Source organism: Sinocyclocheilus anshuiensis, unplaced genomic scaffold (genome assembly GCF_001515605.1).
Source record: "Sinocyclocheilus anshuiensis isolate Anshui unplaced genomic scaffold, SAMN03320099.WGS_v1.1 scaffold185, whole genome shotgun sequence".
NCBI classification, from domain to species: Eukaryota; Metazoa; Chordata; class Actinopteri; order Cypriniformes; family Cyprinidae; genus Sinocyclocheilus; species Sinocyclocheilus anshuiensis.
Window position 1 is genome coordinate 159,498 of NW_015539887.1, and position 19,600 is coordinate 179,097.

The 19,600-nt window shown below is 35.2% G+C and overlaps 1 protein-coding gene across 3 annotated transcripts in view; it reads right to left on the reverse strand.

The window, feature by feature from the left end:
• Positions 1–19,600, reverse strand: part of LOC107685514 (uncharacterized) — a 58,766-nt gene that overhangs the window by 16,404 nt on the left and 22,762 nt on the right. The window contains exons 3-8 of one of the 3 annotated variants that reach the window (XM_016482109.1): positions 16,855–16,890; positions 16,328–16,424; positions 12,955–13,179; positions 8,123–8,263; positions 4,817–5,121; positions 1,804–2,061 (exon numbers count right to left, since the gene is read on the reverse strand). In XM_016482109.1, coding sequence (XP_016337595.1) covers positions 1,804–2,061; positions 4,817–5,121; positions 8,123–8,263; positions 12,955–13,179; positions 16,328–16,424; positions 16,855–16,890 — 1,062 coding nt within the window. Of the gene's footprint in view, positions 1–1,803; positions 2,062–4,816; positions 5,122–8,122; positions 8,264–12,954; positions 13,180–16,318; positions 16,425–16,854; positions 16,891–19,600 lie in introns of all 3 variants that reach the window. The other 2 variants (XM_016482106.1, XM_016482110.1) reach the window with 2 other exon arrangements.

Here is a 19,600-nt window from a genome sequence, read left to right on the forward strand (position 1 = left end):
TTCCGAAATCGGTCCGATAATATCGTGCATCCCTATTAAAAATTATGCTGGGACCAGTTGGTCAAGAGAAATGTCCAAATGACTAGAAAAGTGAAGTTAGTTTTTGAAAAAATGTCTAGCAGATATCACTTGATATTTTGATTTTAGTGCAAAAACATTCAGATATTTTAAGTGGGGCTTTATTTAGGTGCAGTGACCGGTATGCAACACTAGAGGTAGGTATTCAGCTCAAGGACAAAAATGTATATGGCAATCACAATCTCAATAAATTTTACATATTCTACTCAATTCAAAAAGACAATTAAGGCAAAATTAAGATGGCTTTAATAGAACGACATGGGGGTTAGTGATTAATGACAACATTTTAATTTTGGGGTGGAGTATCCCTTTAATTAATAAATCAGTATATATAAAATTATTAAATTTAAGTGTCATGTTTGATTTTTTTTTCATGTAAGCTATAGCTTCTGACCTTTAAATCAAAACATACACATGATTTTATGGCATCAATTACGGCTTTATTTAATCAGAAACAGTCTAAATGTTATTTGTGTATTTTACTTTCATTTTATTAGAAGTAGGCCAACAGCGCCCCCTATGGGATTAAAACTCCTTACTGAGTGGACATTAGGACCCAGGGGAGGTTGCCGCTGCTGCCGCTGCACGTGCTATTACTGTTGACTCTTATCACACACAAACGCATCATTCTGTATGTGCTTTCTCAGTTTAAATGCAGCTATGGGAAACAGTAATCCAATCACCATTCAGGCAAAACTTTGCTTCAAGAATGAGCCACACTGCTGACCTGATCTAATCGCTAGCACACCTTGAGCACATGTGAGTAAACGTATTCCTCCTATTGGCAAGACATATCGGCATAATTTTTCATATCTACATTTAAAGCCATTATCGGCCGATTCCGATATCGGTCCGATAATATCGTGCATCCCTATTAAAAATTATGCTGGGACCAGTTGGTCAAGAGAAATGTCCAAATGACCAGAAAAGTGAAGTTAGTTTTGAAAAAAAGTCTAGCAGATATCACTTGATATTTTGATTTTAGTGCAAAAACATTCAGATATTTTAAAGTGTGGCTTAAGTGTCATTTACTGCACATTTTATTGATTAATTTTTTTCACTCACTTTGATCTCTTCCTCTTCCTGGGCTTCCAGTAAAGGTGAGTGATCTGTCGTCACCTCCTCTGTGGGGGCTGTTAGATTTCCATCTACTGCTACAGGCATACCCATGTAGCCCACCATGTCTGCCTGATAGGCCTCTGTCTGCGCTGACCCCCACAGATCCACTAATGGCGGGGGAGGGAGCGTGCTATTACTGTTGACTCTTATCACACACAAACGCATCATTCTGTATGTGCTTTCTCAGTTTAAATGCAGCTATGGGAAACAGTAATCCAATCACCATTCAGGCAAAACTTTGCTTCAAGAATGAGCCACACTGCTGACCTGATCTAATCGCTAGCACACCTTGAGCACATGTGAGTAAACGTATTCCTCCTATTGGCAAGACATATCGGCATAATTTTTCATATCTACATTTAAAGCCATTATCGGCCGATTCCGATATCGGTCCGATAATATCGTGCATCCCTATTAAAAATTATGCTGGGACCAGTTGGTCAAGAGAAATGTCCAAATGACTAGAAAAGTGAAGTTAGTTTTTGAAAAAATGTCTAGCAGATATCACTTGATATTTTGATTTTAGTGCAAAAACATTCAGATATTTTAAAGTGTGGCTTAAGTGTCATTTACTGCACATTTTATTGATAAATTTTTTTCACTCACTTTGATCTCTTCCTCTTCCTGGGCTTCCAGTAAAGGTGAGTGATCTGTCGTCACCTCCTCTGTGGGGGCTGTTAGATTTCCATCTACTGCTACAGGCATACCCATGTAGCCCACCATGTCTGCCTGATAGGCCTCTGTCTGCGCTGCCCCCCACAGATCCACTAATGGCGGGTGAGTGAGGGGCGGCAGGCTGTGGATGGTGCTGTTGGGAGTAGCTTGTAAAGACTGAGTGGAACTCTGTAGTCTTTGCTCCAACATCTGCAAATAGACAGAAAAACTGTTCAAGTCGCCATTGCGGTAAAAGTGTGCAAGCCACTTTTTCAGCTGTCTCTCTTTCCCCATTCATATTATTCATTCCAATAAATTGACATGAACCAAACCAACCAGCACCCAAAATTACAAACATCAATTTAAAGGGGAAAAATAATTTAAAATCTGCATATTTATTAAAAATATTATAAGGAATGAACTAAACATCTCATAAAACAATAGCAATAATTGATCAGAAATCAGAAATTAGTATTTATAATGATCATGTCAATAGTTTAAGACAATATAAAATATACAACAATATTATTGCAATAAAGCTTACCACAAAATGATTGAAATGCATACACAGTGTTTATACCATATCATCATATATTTAAAAATATTTTTACTGTATAGATTTGTCATTTTCAAATAAAACATATCTTAAAGATGTAAACATATTTAAAACAAATGCATTTATTTTATTTTTTTACAATTGTCAGATAAAAGTACGCAAATTGGGTGAGGGTCATGCTTAAAAACTATTTGCCAACAAGTTTATTTATCTTATCCAATTTTCAAATAGATTTTTCTGACTCCGTTAGATGATTTTATTCGTGATGTTTCATGGAATGGGCAATCAATTAAACATCAAACCAAAATCACAGTGAACGATGCCTTCTAAAGAAGCGTATATCATTGTTTAGCAATCAAAGAGCTCATAGTAAATCTTTAAAGGTTTATACAGAGATCAGGAATTAGATTTTTTACTCTGTTGTGTTACAATTGCAATGGCTGATGGGATTTGTATTGTTTATATTCCCCATTTGCTCCAGCGAGACTGCTCTCTCACTGCTGATCCTGGGGCTGCTGTTGAAATGACCGCTGGGACCTGTGCTGTTCAACACCAACATGATGCTGCAGCCAGCAGAGCAAGAGACGTCGTTGCGGTGGATGCTAATTGGAATTGGTAGTTTTGTAACTTACCTGTTGCTGATAGTAATATAAGATCAGCACAGCCTTATGGGAGTCTTATGTTAATGTGCCAACAAACTGTTGTTGCAGAGGAATATGGAGGATACATTTTATGACTCCTCTGTTACTAATACAGAAGATGATGATGCAGAGCCTTCTTTTATCCCTGCTTCACACCAATGTGAAGTGATGAAGGTGCACATTTTGCTTTCACACTGACAGTGTTTCTGCAACATAATAAAGCTCTGTACAAAAAATGATGTGATTTCTGGGTTTCCAAACTGAGAATTTCATAATGGCCATAAATTATAAAAGGATTATTGTGAGTTTTTAACATTTTTTTTTTTCAATAACACTTTACATTAAGGTTCCAGTTGTTAACATTAGTTAACAATGAAAAAGACTTTGAAAAAGATGTATTGATCTTAAAGGGGTCATATTATGAGATTTAAATTTTTCCTTTCTCTTTGGAGTGTTACAAGCTCTTGGGCCATAAAGAAAATCTGTAGCTGATCCGTGCTGGTCGCTGAGGAAATACATCAACTTCGCGCTGTGGATCGCCGGATCGGCTTTCACCGTGGACAAAGTAGAGTCCAGCCCGGGGTCATCACATGTGGTTGCCACAAGCCCGCCGACCGCTCCTTCGTCGAATCCATTCCTCACTCTAGCCCGCCGGCCTCCGCTCACTCTAGGCCTCCGCTCACTCTAGCCCACCGTGTGTGAAACTACTTTGTTTGGCCTTCCAAAAGCGGACACAACTAGAAATCGGTGGTTAAGTAGTATTTACAACACTGTTCCAACCACATAAACACATTGCATTACACCAAATAATGTTTTTTTTAGCAACGTCATATGACCCCTTTAATGTTAATTTCAACATGTACTAATAAATTATTAAAATTAAAAGTTGTAGCTGTTAATATTATTTAATGAAAATTAGCTAATAAGTTATTTTTATTAACTAATGTTAATAAAGATTTAAAAAATACTGTATAACTCATGTATTGATTATTGTTAGTTAATTAACTAACGTTAACTAATAAGATCTATGAATCGTTTTGAAGATTATTAACCTTTTGGAAGATTTATTCATCCTGGTTGATATTAATTTCATTAAAAGTTGTATCTGTTAATATTATTTAATGAATGCAAGCTAATATGAACCAACAATAAACAGTTATTTTTATCAACTAATGTTAATAAAGATTAAAAATACTGTAACGTGTATTGATTATTGTTAATTAACTAACTAAATAACTTATAGGACATTATCGTAAAGTGTTACCAGTTTTCTTTTTTCAACCATGTTTTTTAACCATTATTTCATATTTTGTAGTTTTTTAACCATTATTTCATATTTCTTTTTTTCTAAGAAAAAAATTATAAAAGAACATGTCAAACAACTTAAAGGTTTCTTTTCACGAACTGAATTATTTTATTTGTTTATTATGATATCAGGACTGTTGTGTCAAACTAAACTGTTTGACCTCATGCCCCCCCCCCCCAAAAAAAATCTAAATGAATTTTAATTCAGAAATTACAAACATTCTGATCATAGAAAAGGTGTATTCATTCAGTGCAAGTTACTGAATTGCACTTTTGAATAAATTAATAGATCCGGACATATCATGTTTTTGCATTTGCTAATGTGGGTGATAAAATAAACATGCACAGCTTACACACTGCTTACATATATGAATCAGGCCTTATGGGATTTGTAGTTTTCTGACTCACCTGTAATGCACCTGTTGTTACAGAGGCTTCTGGGAGTTGTAGTTTTCTCGCTCACCTGTTGCTGTTGTTGATACTGCAGGAGCTGTTGCTGCTGGTATTGATGGATCTGCTGCAGGTGCTGGATCTGCTGTAACTGGTACTGCTGCTGTTGCTGTTGGGACAGGAAGTGAGCTGCTGCATTTGGGTCATATCCTCCCTCAGTCCCGACAGCCATGACATATGAACCGGTGGCAGGAGAGGCCACACCTGACTGTTCATTACTAATTGGCTCCCAAGCATCAGAGGAAGAAAGGCAGTAAAGACCCTGGGAGACGTAATTGTGAGGCCACACCTCTGCAGAGGAATGGTGCACTATCTGGTCTGGAAGAGATGGAGAAAAAGAAAGAAAATATGACAAAAGAAGTTCTCTGAAAGAGAACTCAGAGTGACATGAGAGAAATGAAACCAGCACAGCTACAATACGAAGGAAATACATTACCAATATAATCAAAATCAAGTAAGTATTATAGAGAGTCATGTAATAATCATTATTATTGATCAGGAACTTGAGCAAAAGTCTTTAAAAGAAAAGAAAATATTCCTGAGTAATAAAATAAAGGGTTGTCAAAGTACACCAAAAAAAGAAGAATAAATGATATTATTTTACATTTGGCTGCTTTTAGATTCACGTTTATGTTACAGTCAAAGCTCTTAAAACACTTTTATGATGCTTTGATTGAACACAATGGGCAGATGTTAATATATTTGAGCCCACATTCATAACAAAGCCTTTTCCATTTCCATTATTTTCTCTTTGAGCCAAATGCTGTGACTTTTCAGCCTCATCTGCATGCAACAGCAAGATATTTTCTAAATGATATCCGATTATAAAACAATGTTGAATAATAATAACTGCACATTCTATTTCCGTGGGTGAAATCTCTTGCCTCAGCATACCCCATGGCCATCATTGTGAAATTAAAATGAGTGTTCACTCATTTTCACCCCTCCGGCAGAGCAAAAATGAGATTCTTTATTTACTGAGGGAATGGCTTTGTAATGTAGCATAGCAACACTCACTCGTACACAGACTGCCCACTGAGCTTATTCTTCTCTTGCCCTTTTTCTCTCTATAGACCCTCTATGGCAGCATCCTTACTGGAATGAAACCCCATACATTTGTGATTTGTGCTCTACAGCAAAAAAAACTTGACTCACAAATGATTTCAATACAGGTGACTCAAGAGGAATTATGCAATACTATAAAACTAATAAGCATAAATACAAATAGCAGTACTTTTTACCATAATATAATATACTGCTCAAGGGTATTGAAAAATTGAAGGGGTCTGAATGCTTTCCGTACCCACTGTATATATATATATATGTATATAATATGTTTGATCAAGTAAGGTGAACAAAAGTATTAATTTCCACACACACACACACACACACACACACACACACACACACTTTTGTTCACATTACTTGTTTCCACAAAATATTAAACAACTGTTTTCAACATTGATAATAGTAAGAAATGTTTCTTGAGCACCCAATCAGCATATTAGATGATTTCTGAAGGATCATGTGGCACTGAAGACTGGAGTAATCATAGGAATATGCCATCATAGGAATTAATAACATTTGAAAATATATGAAAATAGAAAACAGTTATTTTAAATTGTAATAATATTATACAATATTACTGTATTTATTATATTGTTGATCTAATAAATGTTTTTATTTCGAAGAAAATGTAAAAAATCTTAACCACCCCGCCAACTTAACCATTTTTAAACAATTTTGATTGAAACATTTTTTGCAATACTTCTCATAATATAATATAATATAATATAATATAATATAATAATATTTCAAGAAACTAACATTTTTATTCAGCAAAGATGCATTAAATTATCAAAAGTGACAGAAAAGACTTACATTGTTATATAAAAAAATATATTTCAAATAATATTATTTAAAACGTTCTATTTATCAAATAATCCTGAAAAATAATATTATGGTTTCCATTGATTAACATTGATAATAATCAGCACATTACAATGATTTCTGAAGGATGTAACACTGGAGTGATGATGCTGAAAAAATGAACATTGCCAACACAAGGATAAATTACTTTATTAAAAAATTGTTAAAATATATTTAAAATATATTATTAATATATTAAATATATGAAAAAATATATATATTAAATAAATATTATTAATGTTTTTAATATACAAAAATAGAAAATATATTTTAAATTATAATAATATTTCACCATATTCAATTGTTTTAAATGCCAACAGAAGCCTTGGTGAATATAGGCCTAAGAGACTTTCAGAAATATTTGTAAAAATCCTATATATTAAATAAATATTATGAATGTTTTTAATATACAAAAATAGAAAATATATTTTAAATTATAATAATATTTCACCATATTCAATTGTTTTAAATGCCAACAGAAGCCTTGGTGAATATAGGCCTAAGAGACTTTCAGAAATATTTGTAAAAATCCTAAAGACCCAAAAACCTCTGAAATCTAATCTAATCTAATCTATGGATGATTTTTATACATTAGGTTCTGGAGCAGAGCATATTTTACTCTTTATCTGGTGCTGGAAATCAGGTTACATTCTTATATTCTATGACTTGTGGCACATATGTTCCAGATGTTGATGAGAAACTACCATCTGGATTTATAAAAGCCTTTTGTTCTAAACTTCCGGGCCTGTGAAACTAGTTTTGTTACACTTCTGCCTTAGCGTTTGACATAATTATCACATTATCTGTCTGTTACATGTCGTCATTTGGCATGCAGATGGCTTTGGTTGCTCTGAGCTCTCATGTGAGTCTGTAAGGCTGTACTAAACTGTTCAGTGGATTAGTTCTCATTCTCCTGAGAGTCACGGGTCCCTGACCTTTATTTATTCAAAACCCAATGTGCACTGCATTCCAAATCAGCTGCAATATAGCAATCCCACCCTCACTCTAGGGGGCTTTCAATGGAAAGCTTTCTTCTTAGAGAAACCTCTTGGCATAGGACTAAATAAAAGGAAAACAAAAGAAAATGTCTAATTTTTCAGTCCTTACAGAATTAGTCATGTATTTCAAGCATATCTTCTTCCTATATTTTTTGAGCTGAGATAGAAAGATGGGCTAAGTTGTTAAAAGAAAGTGTTTAATTGTGGTTTTTGACAGCACGTTGCCTGAATAATTGCAGCACTCATCAGAGCTCACACTGTGACGTGGAAGTTCTGTTGCTAAATTGATTTTATTCCCAAGTTTAGGCTAGGTTTCCAGCCTGAAGCGCAGTAGAAAGAAGCACAGTAATTCTCTAAGCTTGCAAGTGCATGCTGGGAAATGTAGTCAGTACCTCGGCTGGTGATGCTTTCCTGGTTGGCCTCGCTCAGGTGGGCTACGCTCCCCTGATTAGATCCAACGCTTGTGCTGTCGCCGTCCATAGAGGTCCAGGCCAGCAGCGTCGCCTCAGAGATCGCAAACTGCTGAAGCACACCTGACAAAATTCAGGATTAGATTGTTTATTGTTGGCCATAAAAACACATCAAAGCTTCTTAGCATAGCAAAGTTTTAAAGTAAGAATATGTAAGTCTAAGGGAGAACAGGACTGGTGCATTTATGAATATATGTGTATTGATACTTGTTTGTATTTTGTAGATGCTAGTGATGTTATTGCTATTCAACTTCTGAATAACAGCCAGGGTATTAATGGCTAATTTTGGCTATGTTTGAGACTAATATTAAAGGGGTCATATGATGCGATTTTAAGTTTTCCTTTCTCTTTGGAGTGTTACAAGCTGATTGTGCATAGATAAGATCCCTGAAGTTGCAAAGACTAAAGTCTCAAAACCAAAGAGATATTCTTTATCAAAGTTAAGACTCTGCCACACCCCCCCGATGTTCGGCCAATCACAATGCACTGGGTCAGCTGGCCAATCAGAGCAGACTGCGCTTGTCAAAGGAAGGGGCTTTGTTGAAAACGACGCGTTTGAGAGAGGCGGGGCATAGAGGACCTACAATAATGTACAGTATTTGAAAAATAATGTGTTTTTTGAACATTAAAGCATGTCAACATATTCTGTTACACCAAATACACAAAATAATGATCTTTAAAAAAGCATCATATGACCCCTTTAATTTGAACCTCAACCACTAAAACCACCTGTGTTTGGACCACATATAATGATTTATATAGATTAAAATATACTCTGTTGTTCAAAATTTTGTTGTCAGTAATTTATTTTATTTTTAGGAAAATGAATACTTTTATTCCACAAGGACACTTTAAAATGATCCAATGTGACAGTAAAATATTTACATTGTTACCAAAAAAAAGAAAAACTATTTTAAAGAAATGCTGTTCTTTTAAACTTTATATTTATCAAAGACTCCTGTTTTTAACATTATTATTTATAATAAATTTTTCTTCAGCATATTAGAATGATTTCTGTAGGATCATGTGACACTGAAGACTAACAAAAATTATTTAAAATAGAAAAGAGTTATTAATTGCAATAATAGCAATTAAATTGTAATAATATTTCACAATATTACTGTTTTTACTGTCACAATATTACTGTTTTGTATTTTTAAATCAAATAAATGCAGGCTTGTTGAGTAAAATGTCTTTCAAAAACGTTTAAAAATCATACCAATCCAAAACGTTTGAATGCTACCTCATATTTAACCCAAGGAAAAAAAATAAGTTTGTATTTTTTAAATATATTTTTAACAGTTTATATGCTTAACAAATTAATCCATAATAATTCCTTGATACTTTTTTCTTCTGTGTTTAAATTAAAGTCTGTAATGGACAAATTCAATGACACATTAATAAAAAAATATATGAATAAATCTTGGATTCCAGCGGCTATTCACACCTGAAACTTAATCTCTGTCACCTGACTGTGGAAATACTATAAAGAAGCCTCGTCATCTCAGAGATGGTGTCATGAATAAGAGATAGAAGCAAACATCCCAGACACATTCCCGGCATTCTCATAGTCATAAATAAGGTATGATGATGTGATGCATTCAGTCTGATTTACTGCATTCAGCAGCAGATGGGAGCAGGTGAACTTAATATGGATAGTGCTATCTCTCACACCTTACCACAACACAGTTCAGCATTTCAAAAGAAGCATTAAATGCACTCAATATGTGACCCTGGACCACAAAACCATTTTAAGTCGCTGGGGTATATTTGTAGCAATAGCCAACAATACATTGTATGGGTCAAAATGATTGATTTTTCCAATAAGATGCCAAAAACCATTAGGATAATAAGTAAGGTAAAGATCATGTTCCATGAAGATATTTTGTAAATTTCCTACTGTAAATATATTAAAACTTAATTTTTGATTAGTAATATGCATTGCTAAGAACTTAATTTGGACAACTTTAAAGGCGATTTTCTCAATATTTAGATTTTTTTGCACCCTCAGATTCCAGATTTTCAAATAGTTGTATCTCGGCCAAATGTTGTCCTATCCTAACAAAAAAAAGCTTATTTATTCAGCTTTCAGATGATGTATAAATCTCAATTTCGAAATTGACCCTTATGTTTTGTGGTCCAGGGTCACATATATTTGACTCATGATTAACCCCCTTGAAGGGATAAAGAAGGGATAGGGAAATTCTGTCATCCCTTACCCACAGGGGCGGATCTACCTGGTGGCACGGGGTGGCAACTGCCACCCTAAGAAAAAGCTGTGCCACCCCACCTACCACCCCAGAATTATCACAGAATAAAATATAAATGTAAGCAGTGTTTCATGTGGTACTTTTCAGCCGCGGCGATGACAGAGTAACGCAAAATAATGGCAAAAACACGTCTTTTAATAAACTGCACGATGGTTGCACGCACACGCAGCGTGCCAATGTAGTCGGCTTCATTAACAAATGACTCTTATGAACCGGATCTTTTTTAGTCAAAACCACGAAGCGTGGCCCAGTTCACTAACTAATTGTTTTTACGTTTGTTCGTGAATCAGATAAGTACTGCTTCTCAGCTAACTCAGAAGTCCATCAGAAATCTGATCCCATCCGGATATGTTTGAGATTCATCGCGTAATTGTTTGGTGATCCGATTCTCCGACCGCTCGCTCCACTTTCATCATGGATATAAGCCGTAACAATAAGAAGATGCCGATCACGGAAACTAATAGGAGAGTTAGGTAAGAATCTAGTCGTATTGCAGTTTTCTTGATTATTAATATAACTGATGATTTTAGTTGGCACTTTTTCCCCCAAACCATTCATTCAGTTTTCAAAACAAAGACACATTTCTCAAAAAGTTTAACAATGAGTAAGTTACACATTAGGTAGCAAAACTGATGACACACCAATCAGAATCTCTGCATCCTAACAATGGAGAGAGGAGAGAGCTGAGCCAATCATCTACAAGGGTTTTATAGTTACACATACAGTATAATTACAGTACAGTTGGTTGCTAGGATATTCTGGGTGGTTGCTAGGCTCTTGCTATGCAGTTGCTGGGGTGTTGCTAGAGTATATGGTTGCTAGAGTTTGTTCTGGGTGATTACAGACATTCCCACCTCTGTTAATAACAGAAAATCAAACATTGTTTTCCAAACTGATCCAGTTTCAGTGCTTTGACATTATTGTATTTCTTTCTAATGTCAGGAAATTCAAAAATATTTGTTGCTCTTAAACTTGCACTAAACGTGATTATACTATCTAAGTAGCCTATGTAATTTTATTAGAACCGCATGTCTTCTTTAGTGATACAAGTTCAGAAACATTTATAACCTGTTGAAGTTTTTTACGTTGTGTATTGACTTGGTGCAATGATGGATATTAAAATGTTATTCATCCTAACAATGGAGAGAGGAGAGAGCTGAGTCAATCATCTACAAGGGTTTTATAGTTACACATACAGTATAATTACAGTACAGTACCAGTACATTAGATAATGGAAATTTCACTATTCTACATGTACAGTAACTGTCAAATTTTATTTGTAACCATTTTTATGTGTACTACATTTTTGCAGAACTGAGAAATGACTGCCTAGAAATATAGCTAGTCTTGTGTCAGGAGACCAAGAAACTGCTATAGTACTGTATACTGTAATGAAATTTGGCCAAATGTGCAGAGGATGCTAAATTTACTTTATTTTATTTTTACTGTACTGTATTGTGGTGTATACCAAGTTCATACAATTATTTGGTATTTGAACTTTTCTAGTGCTTTTCATTTACTGCAAGATTACTTTACAGTAGTAAAATGAAAACTATTTTCTCCCAAAAGTTCATTGCTGAATTATAAATCTGTATCTGTAATTTAATATATGTATACTGTAATAGACATTGAGCTAAATGATTTTTTCCCAAAAGTTCATTGTTGAATTATACTGTATCTGTATCTGTAATTTAATTTATGAATACTGTTATAGACATTGAGCTGCAAAAAATAATTCCTGAATCCTAGTAAGAGTTTTTTTCTTACAGTGTTATTGATCTCAGTGTTCACTGGGCAGGAAAGTCATCTGTGTATTTGAATTGTGTGTAAGCATCACACAATTTCTGAAAGCTGACACTCAAACACCAGAACCACAGACCAAATCTGCAAAACCATAATTCTCGGCCTTTGACTCAGTATTCAATTTCATATAACACTTTTTGCAACACAATTCTCTATGCAACACACAAAAATATAACAGGAATTAATATTATGGCAAAGGTGTTTGCAAATGTCTGCTTTTGAGATGTGTTTTGAATGCAGTGCTTAATTTTGCAAGAGATGTGAGGCATTTTGCATTTTGTGTGTGCAATTCTTGGATTTGTGTGTAAAGTTTTGAAAAAAAGAGGCAAAGTTTTGAAAATGTGTGTAAGATAAATCCCCAAAAACTATGCATGGGGGCTTGCTTTGGTGTTGCCACCCCTCATAGACCCCATGCCACCCCTTTGCCACCCTAAAAGTTATTTTCTAGATCCGCCCCCGCTTACCCACTCTTTGTCATTCCAAACCCCTGTTGTTCTTTCTTCTGTTGAAGATACATTTTGAAGAATATTGGTAACCAAATGGTTTCGGTTCCCATTGACTTTCCCATTGTTGCACTTCCACATTGTGGCTCTTCTGTAGGCTATTTTGTGCGTCTTCAGTCATTTCTAAGCACTAGATTTTGTGTAGGTCTTTCTAGCTATTAAACAGTCTGTCTCTCACCTGCGGCGAAGCGAGCCTCCTTCTCTCCGTCACTGAGGTCGCTGTATGCGTCATTCTCCAGCTTGCGCTCTTGTTGGAGGTGCAGACTGGAGGTGCGTCCCGCTCCTGTGCCCCCCACGCCCACCGTCTGCATGCCCCAGCTCTGCCACTCAATCATGTGAGCCACGCGCCCCTGGGCCATCGCTGTCGGCTTTGTCACCTTGTCCTTCATAGAGCGAGACACTCCTGAAGTGGACGGACAGACAGAGGGCAGTATGAGGTCACCTGCTCAGAGACTATATGGGGTATATGAGTGAATGTAACATGGAAATTGGGAATAGCCTAGCGTGCTCAGAGGTTGCACCACATGTTATCCTCTTACAGACTGAATTTAAAACGTGCCCATCATTATCTATTTTTTACGGTGCCCGTGAGGTGACATGTTCGGTTCACTTAGTTTTGTCGTGGCCACGACATAATAACCCGTGGGAACGTGATAATATGTCATGGCCACGAGATCATTTTGTCGAGGTAACGACATCCTTATGTCGTGGCCTCGAGATGCTATGTTGAGGGAACGACATCCATTTCTCGTGGCCACGGGTTTAATGCGGAAACAAACCTGCGTGACCATAGCAACCCCGGATTATCGGAGATGATTCATTAATATTTTATTTTGAATTAAGAAATTATATTATTTATTATAGAAATTATTACATTATTATATTTTTATATTAACCATATAGGCCTTGGCTACCGGGCTGTATTATGTGCGATTGTCAGCATTCAAATAAAGTTTATCATGAATAAATGTTACATAAAGTGCATAATATAAAATAGGCCTACAAGAAAACACTTTTATTCATCCTACAGTCTTGTAAGTCCTTTAACTGATCGTCTTTTTCCCATAATATTTGTATATTATTAGTAGTAGTAGTAGTAGTAGTAGTAGTAGTAGTAGTAGTAGTAGTAGTAGTAGTAGTATTAGCCAAAGCTTTGATTATGCTGACTGGAATTTTTTCTGGAATGCAGTTTATATTTAACATATATTTCATTTGATTTCGGCTAATTAATAGACCAAAATTATAAATACTATAGTGTTTCGTTAAGGAATTAATCATTCACGTAGTTTCATTTGTAAATGAAAACACAACACGCTCATTTATCATCACACATGGGCATAAATACAATCATAAAGTCAAAACTTTATTGGCATAATTGTCAGGCATTTATTTACAAAGTATATGGTAGGCTAGCAAATGCTAGCATAATTATACAATACGTTAACTAGGTAAAGCAATACACAAATTGAAAAGGGAAATAAGCATATATAACAATAAATATAAAAATATAGCCCTAATAAGTTAATGTAATAATACAAATAATAATACAAAAATATTAAATGAAATGTTTAATGTAAATAAAAATGTTTTATCTATTTTTGATAATCCCGGGTTGCTATGGTCACGCAGGTTTGTTTACGCATTAAACTCGTGGCCACGAGAAAAATATGTCCTTCCCTCAAAATAAGAAGTCGTGGCCACGACATAAGGATGTCTTTACCTCGACAAAATGATCTTGTGGCCATGACATAATATCACGTTCCCACGAGTTAATATGACATTCCCTCAAATTAATATCTCGTGGCCACGACATATTATCACGTTCCCACGAGTTATTATGTCGTGGCCACGACAAAACTAAGTGAACCGAACATGTCACCTTACAGGCACCGTAATTTTTATCTATCTGTCGTGATTGTTTTAGTTTAACTGATTTTTACTAGGACTATTATATAAAAGTATAGCACATCACCTTGACATAACCAAAGTTAATACTTTCAATAATTAAAAATGACTTTGTTTTACATAATGTAGCAAAAAGTAACCAATTACGGTACATCTTTATAGAAAATAACCTGCAGAAGTAGCCGTCTGTTTATTTTAATCTATGGACAGTTTCCTAGTTTCTCCTAGTTATTATCTCCTAGTTTCTGTAAATTAAAAGAAGTAACTAAAATTATTAGAATTTCTTGATTCCATACATTTTAAGAGCTGTATGTTCATCAGGGATCCCACTTTTTAAGCCACACTCTCAAAAAAGGTCACTGCGATGGTACTCTTTCAACTTCAGGTACTAATATATACAGTACATTTATGTACCATTTACAGGTTTTTTTTTGTTTTTTTTTTGAGAGTGCGTGAATTTGCATGACTTCAATCTTGTGAACTAGATAAGGATTAAGGATAAGAATTTTCACAAATATTTTTTTTAATCACAATTTCTACCCATTAAAATATTTTAGAGCTTGGTGTATCTAGAAAAAAATTCCACGTCTAGAATTCTCACTTTTAAAATGAGGTATTTGTAAGATTCTAATAAAATCCTTGTCTGTTAAAATGATGAAAAGCATTTTTTATTATCCTTTAATGTTTTAAATTTCAACTGCCAATGCAACCTCTCCATGTGCTGTGTTATAATGTTTCCGTTGTTGACAAATATGTGTAGAATTGTTTGAGGTAAGGAAATGAAAATCACTTCCATAATGAGACGTAGATGGTTATGGTATGGAAAAATAAATAACCAAGTTTTAGTGACAAGGGATGGGAATTTGTCTTACTGGAATGACTTCTTTCCACACTAATGAAGATCTACACACAATATTAGCCTTTTACTTTCTCCTGCATTTTCTTTTATTAGTTTCAGCTTATTCAATGAAGCTACATCTGTGATATACTTAAGCCAGGCTGTAACGATCTGTTTGAATACCAGTAAATTCTGTGTGGAGACTTTATATAAGATACTGAGAAAAAATCAATTGCTCTTTGCCATTTGGACAGAATCTATATATACATTTTTTTTTTTTACCAGTGCATTACTGCAAACATACAGAGATAATTCTAAAATCTCCCAAGCTCTTAGGTTATGCCTAATGAAACGATGAACATTAATTATTAAAATTGAAGAAAAGGATCTTTCAGAGAAGGATATAGACTGCACTGCACTTTACTGCACACAACAGTACTACAAAAACACAGCTACAGGAGTCTGAGAAACAACAATATTACAAGACACACACTGACTGATCTCCGCACTTCACAAGCACTTTACATACAAAAACCTGCCTCTCCCATCAACCACCGCTTAGGATAAATTGAAAAGCCGTATGACAATGCATTGTGGGATGCATATTGCTTACTTTTCAGGAAACTATTCTTATTTGGATCTTGGAATTCACCAATGGCACGAGCCATTGGAGAGTGTTGTAAATGGAAACGGGTGGTGAAAAGGGAAACCCACAAGGGTCCATGTTGGCTCCATCTCCTCCAGCTCAGTCTGGAGTCAACATGGGGTCAGTTTACCATTTCACAGGACAGACACACACCTGACACACCTGTCAGAGAGGACTTAGCCAGAGCGCCGATTCCATAGGCGTTGGAGTTCTGCTTCTTCAGCCGAGGGAGGATTGAGGTTGTGTCCTCCATAGACAACTGGAATGAAGGAAGGCAATCAAGAGAGAAAAATGGGACAGAAAATAGGAAAGGTGAAGAAATAGATGGTTTCGATGGAGCAGGAGCAGAAATGAATTGCAAAATTTTGAGCGTGGGTGGAAGTTTATGGAAAGGAAAGAGGTGATGAGAGAAGTTAGGTAGAAAGTTAGCAAAGTGGTTTCTAGAGGTTGTGAAACTACATTTCCCAACAGCCTTCTACTTCATTTCTGTCCATTTGCATGGTGGGAAGTGTAGTCTTTTGTCATTTACGTCCGCAACAAAGTCTAACTACTATGGCACACCAACAAGTCACTGCAAAAGAGAGACGGATCAAACAGAGGAATGGGGTGTGAGATAGGAGACAGCTACTGTGATTCAGAGGAAAATAACGAAAGGACAGAAATGGAGGAATGATATTCACAACACTTACATTGATTCCATCCCATGAAAAGTCTGCTCGGCCATGCTGAGAGAGAGAGGAAGGAGGGATGGGGAAAGAAAGGGATGGGGATAGACAGAGTTGAAGAAAGAGGAGAGAAGAGCAAGAGAGACGGCCACAGAGAAACGAGAGGAGAGAGAGGGGGATTGTGACAGATTTTAAAAACGTGAAGTTGAAGTAGAGAAATAAAAAAGAACAGAGAGGAAATCAAATTCTGAGAAGGTGATTTATTGGCCGGACTAACAGAGAGGTGAAATAGAAGGAATAGTTCAGCCAAAAAATTAAATTCAGTCACTTTTACTTATCCTCAGGTTAATCCAAACACTTCTTGGCACTTTGAAACACAAAATGACAAATAGTGGTTGCTGTTTTCCATGCAGTTACAATGAACTTGAACTAAAGCTTTTAAGCACTATGAACGTATATTGTAAAAGTGGTCCATACAGCTGTCTAAAATGTCTTCTGAAACCATATGACAGCTTTGTGTAAGGAACAGACCAAAATGTGTTCACCGATACACTTCCTCAACAGTGAGCTGTTAAACCATTGCGATTGAGTCTGTGAGCTGAATCTAAAGAAATGGATCATGTTTTGAGTCAAATGGTTCAAAGATCAGACTCAAATGAATGATTTGTTGATAAATTTGACTTTTATCATTTCTCTCATGAACTCTCAGGAAGGCACCAAATAAATATATATATATATATATATATAGGCTATATATTTATTTGGTGCCTTCCTGAGAGTTCATGAGATATATAAACTATATAATAAATTTTATAAATTAAAATTTTGGTCTGTTCACGCAAAGCTGACTTGGAATTTAGTGCACAAGTCATTTGGGCGACTTTTATGATAAAAACGATACATAAAACTTTTATGATAAAGATGATCCAACTACTTTTACATCCTTGAAAGCGTCAATGATTGTTCATTGTCAAAGAATGGAAAAGAGTGATTGTTTCAAAAAAATCTTCTTTTGTGTTATGCTGAATAAAAAAAAAGTTATAGTGTTGAGGGTGATTGGAATATGAGGGTGAGTAAATTATTATAGTTTTGTTTGTTTTTTTATTATATTTTTTTGTTTGTTTTTATGTACTATCTATAACAGACTTTGATAGTAGCAAGAGAATAACTAGATTTTTACTTGTCTGAAAAAAGATGCGAGAAGTACCACAAAGGTGTTGCCAGGGTGTTTCTATGCGGTTGCTGAAGTATTCTTGTTTTAGCACATTCATTCCCTCCTTCAATAAGAATTTTTTTGTAATCAGTTTTATCATCTGCCAGGTGAAAATCACACGTCTGATTAGAAAAGTAATAACACATCTCTCCTCAACAATCCGCAGGATTTGATACATTGCATCATTCATGTCTATAGCAGAAACGTGCGGGATGAGTTACATGCCAAAGTTTTAGTGTTTATTCAATTCCCCAGCTGTAGGTATGAGCAATAGTAATAGTGAAGTTTGCTTTGGCAAGCACACAGAAGCATTCAGAAAATAGATTTTACATTAGGGCTGCACGATTAATCGCATGCGATATTTAACGCGCATCTTGTCAGAAAGCCGGTTCTGTAATCAGCGGTAAATCTCCATCACCTGCGTGCTTTCACATTGAGCAGCATTAACTACACAGAGCCGTTGTTCACTGATGAGTTGCGCAAAAAATCGCGCGAATATGAACGTGGTTTAGCGCAGCTCGTCAGTGAACAACGGCTCTGTGTAGTTAATGCTGCTCAATGTGAAAGCACGCAGGTGATGGAGATTTACCGCTGATTACAGAACCGGATTTACTGATAAGATGCGCGTTAAATATCGCATGCGATTAATCGTGCAGCCCTATTTTACATGAAAAACTACGGCCTCACACTCATTGCATAGACTAATGGACAGATAAAAGCCATAAGCAAAGCTTATGCTAAAAGCAAGTCTATTTCTACGTAGAAGAAACTTGTTTTTATAATACAATAAAACAACAACACAGACACAGTGACAAAGAAAGCAAATGCAGGGAGTCTAATGCAGTCAGTCCATGTTGAAGACACAATAGGTGAAGGGAATGAATGCTGTAATAGACTGTTGACTACAGTCATCTTACTATTTTTAGAGGTAAAGAGATACACTAGCCAGGAAGGTTCAGGGACAGAGATCAATCCCAGAGAGCTGTGTTTACTTACTATTACAGATCAGATGTTTTGTATATAGTACAAAAGCCTGTGGATGTTACACTAAATTTAAGTACATATTCATTTGTAGCGATATGTGCTCTGTGCTGTCGTGATATTTGTATATTAAATAAGATGCTGAGTAATGTGAAGTCAAAAACGGTCAAATAATTTGGGAACCTCCTGGAGAGCACAAACTTCAAACACAAAATCAAAATGAACATTTATTTTCTAACAGTGCACAATTAATCAGTAGCCAACAAGTTGCTCCAAAGGAAAAAAAGTTTGCCCTCAAAATCTTTCTTCTTTTTAGTGCTGTCAAATGATTAATTGCGATTAATCGCATCCAAAATAAAAGTTTTTGTTTGCATAATATATTAGTGTGTACTGTGTATATTTATTTTGTGTAGGCCTATAGCCTATATAAATACAAAAACATGCATGTATATATTTAAGAAAAATATGTTATGTTTATATATTAAATATATTTATATAAAATATAATAATATAAATATATAAATGTATATACATGTAAATATTTTCAAAATATATACTGTATGTGTGTGTATTTAT